Raw genomic sequence first — 1,015 nt, forward strand, 5'->3', positions numbered from 1 at the left:
GTGATGCCGAAGACGCCAGCGCTCCGCTCCCGCAGCAGCTCCTCCTCGCGAGAGTAGACCCCGTGGTGGGGCGTGGCCTGGGGACACACAGGAGACAGAGGCCAGTGTCAGCAGCCAGAGGCACTGGCACCTGGGCATTACCAGGAGGGACCTATTTGACCTGGGTCCACGCCAGGGAGAACCTTCTGATGAGCAGCGCTGCACCGAGCGAACGGGTGGCAGGTCCTTTTCAGGTCTTACACGGAGCTCCTCCCCTCTTGCCCGCCTCTGGGCTTCCCTGTGCCCCTTTCCCCTGGAACCTCCAAGGCAGACAGCACTATCCTCTGCCCCACAGCATGGAGACACTGCTGGACTGCTCTTCCCTGGTCCCCAGGCCAACCCCACAGACGCCTCCATCCTCTTCACCCCCTCTTCCTGCCAAAAGCATTTGATCCAAACCCACCTAACACCAGTCATACTTTCTGCACAGGTGGGGGGCAGGGCAAATTCCAGACCACCTGATCCCCACACACCCAACCCTGGCGGGTCTGGGCAGCTAAAATATTGTGGGCAAGGAGAATTCTGAAGATGACATGGAGATGTAGAGGAACATTAATGATAAGAAACGCATTTAAAAAAAGCAGAACCCAAGCCCCGTAGAACATCAGCCTGTGCACTGAAGGGACTCAGGTTCGATTTCAGTCAAGGGCACATGCCCAGGTTGCAGGCTCAATCCCCAGTAGGGTGTGTGCAGGAGGCAGCCAATCAATGATTCTCTCATCATTGATGTTTCTAGCTCTCCCTCTTCCTTCCTCTTAAATAAAAAAAATAAAAAAGCAGAACACAAAGCAAAATTACCCCCATGCTGAGAGAAAAGCTATGTGAACACAGCTCCTTGGCTTGGGGACTAAATGGGGCAGGCAAAAGGGAGAGCTGTTGCGTTGGCATGGAAAACTCAGAGTGTGTCATCCCCCCACACCCTACTGTCAAATTCCTTTTACAGAACTAACCACCCAATGAAAAAGGCGCTCTCGTT

General features: G+C 54.3%; 1 protein-coding gene across 1 annotated transcript in view; it reads right to left on the reverse strand.

The window, feature by feature from the left end:
* The window catches only part of DPP9 (dipeptidyl peptidase 9), a 30,124-nt gene that overhangs the window by 17,511 nt on the left and 11,598 nt on the right, over nucleotides 1-1,015 (reverse strand). Inside the window, exon 5 of the mRNA XM_023745985.1 lies at nucleotides 1-77. Coding sequence (XP_023601753.1) covers nucleotides 1-77 — 77 coding nt within the window. The remainder of the gene's footprint in view (nucleotides 78-1,015) is intronic.

The sequence above is a fragment of the Myotis lucifugus genome, unplaced genomic scaffold, assembly GCF_000147115.1.
Source record: "Myotis lucifugus unplaced genomic scaffold, Myoluc2.0 scaffold_612, whole genome shotgun sequence".
Classification (NCBI taxonomy): Eukaryota; Metazoa; Chordata; class Mammalia; order Chiroptera; family Vespertilionidae; genus Myotis; species Myotis lucifugus.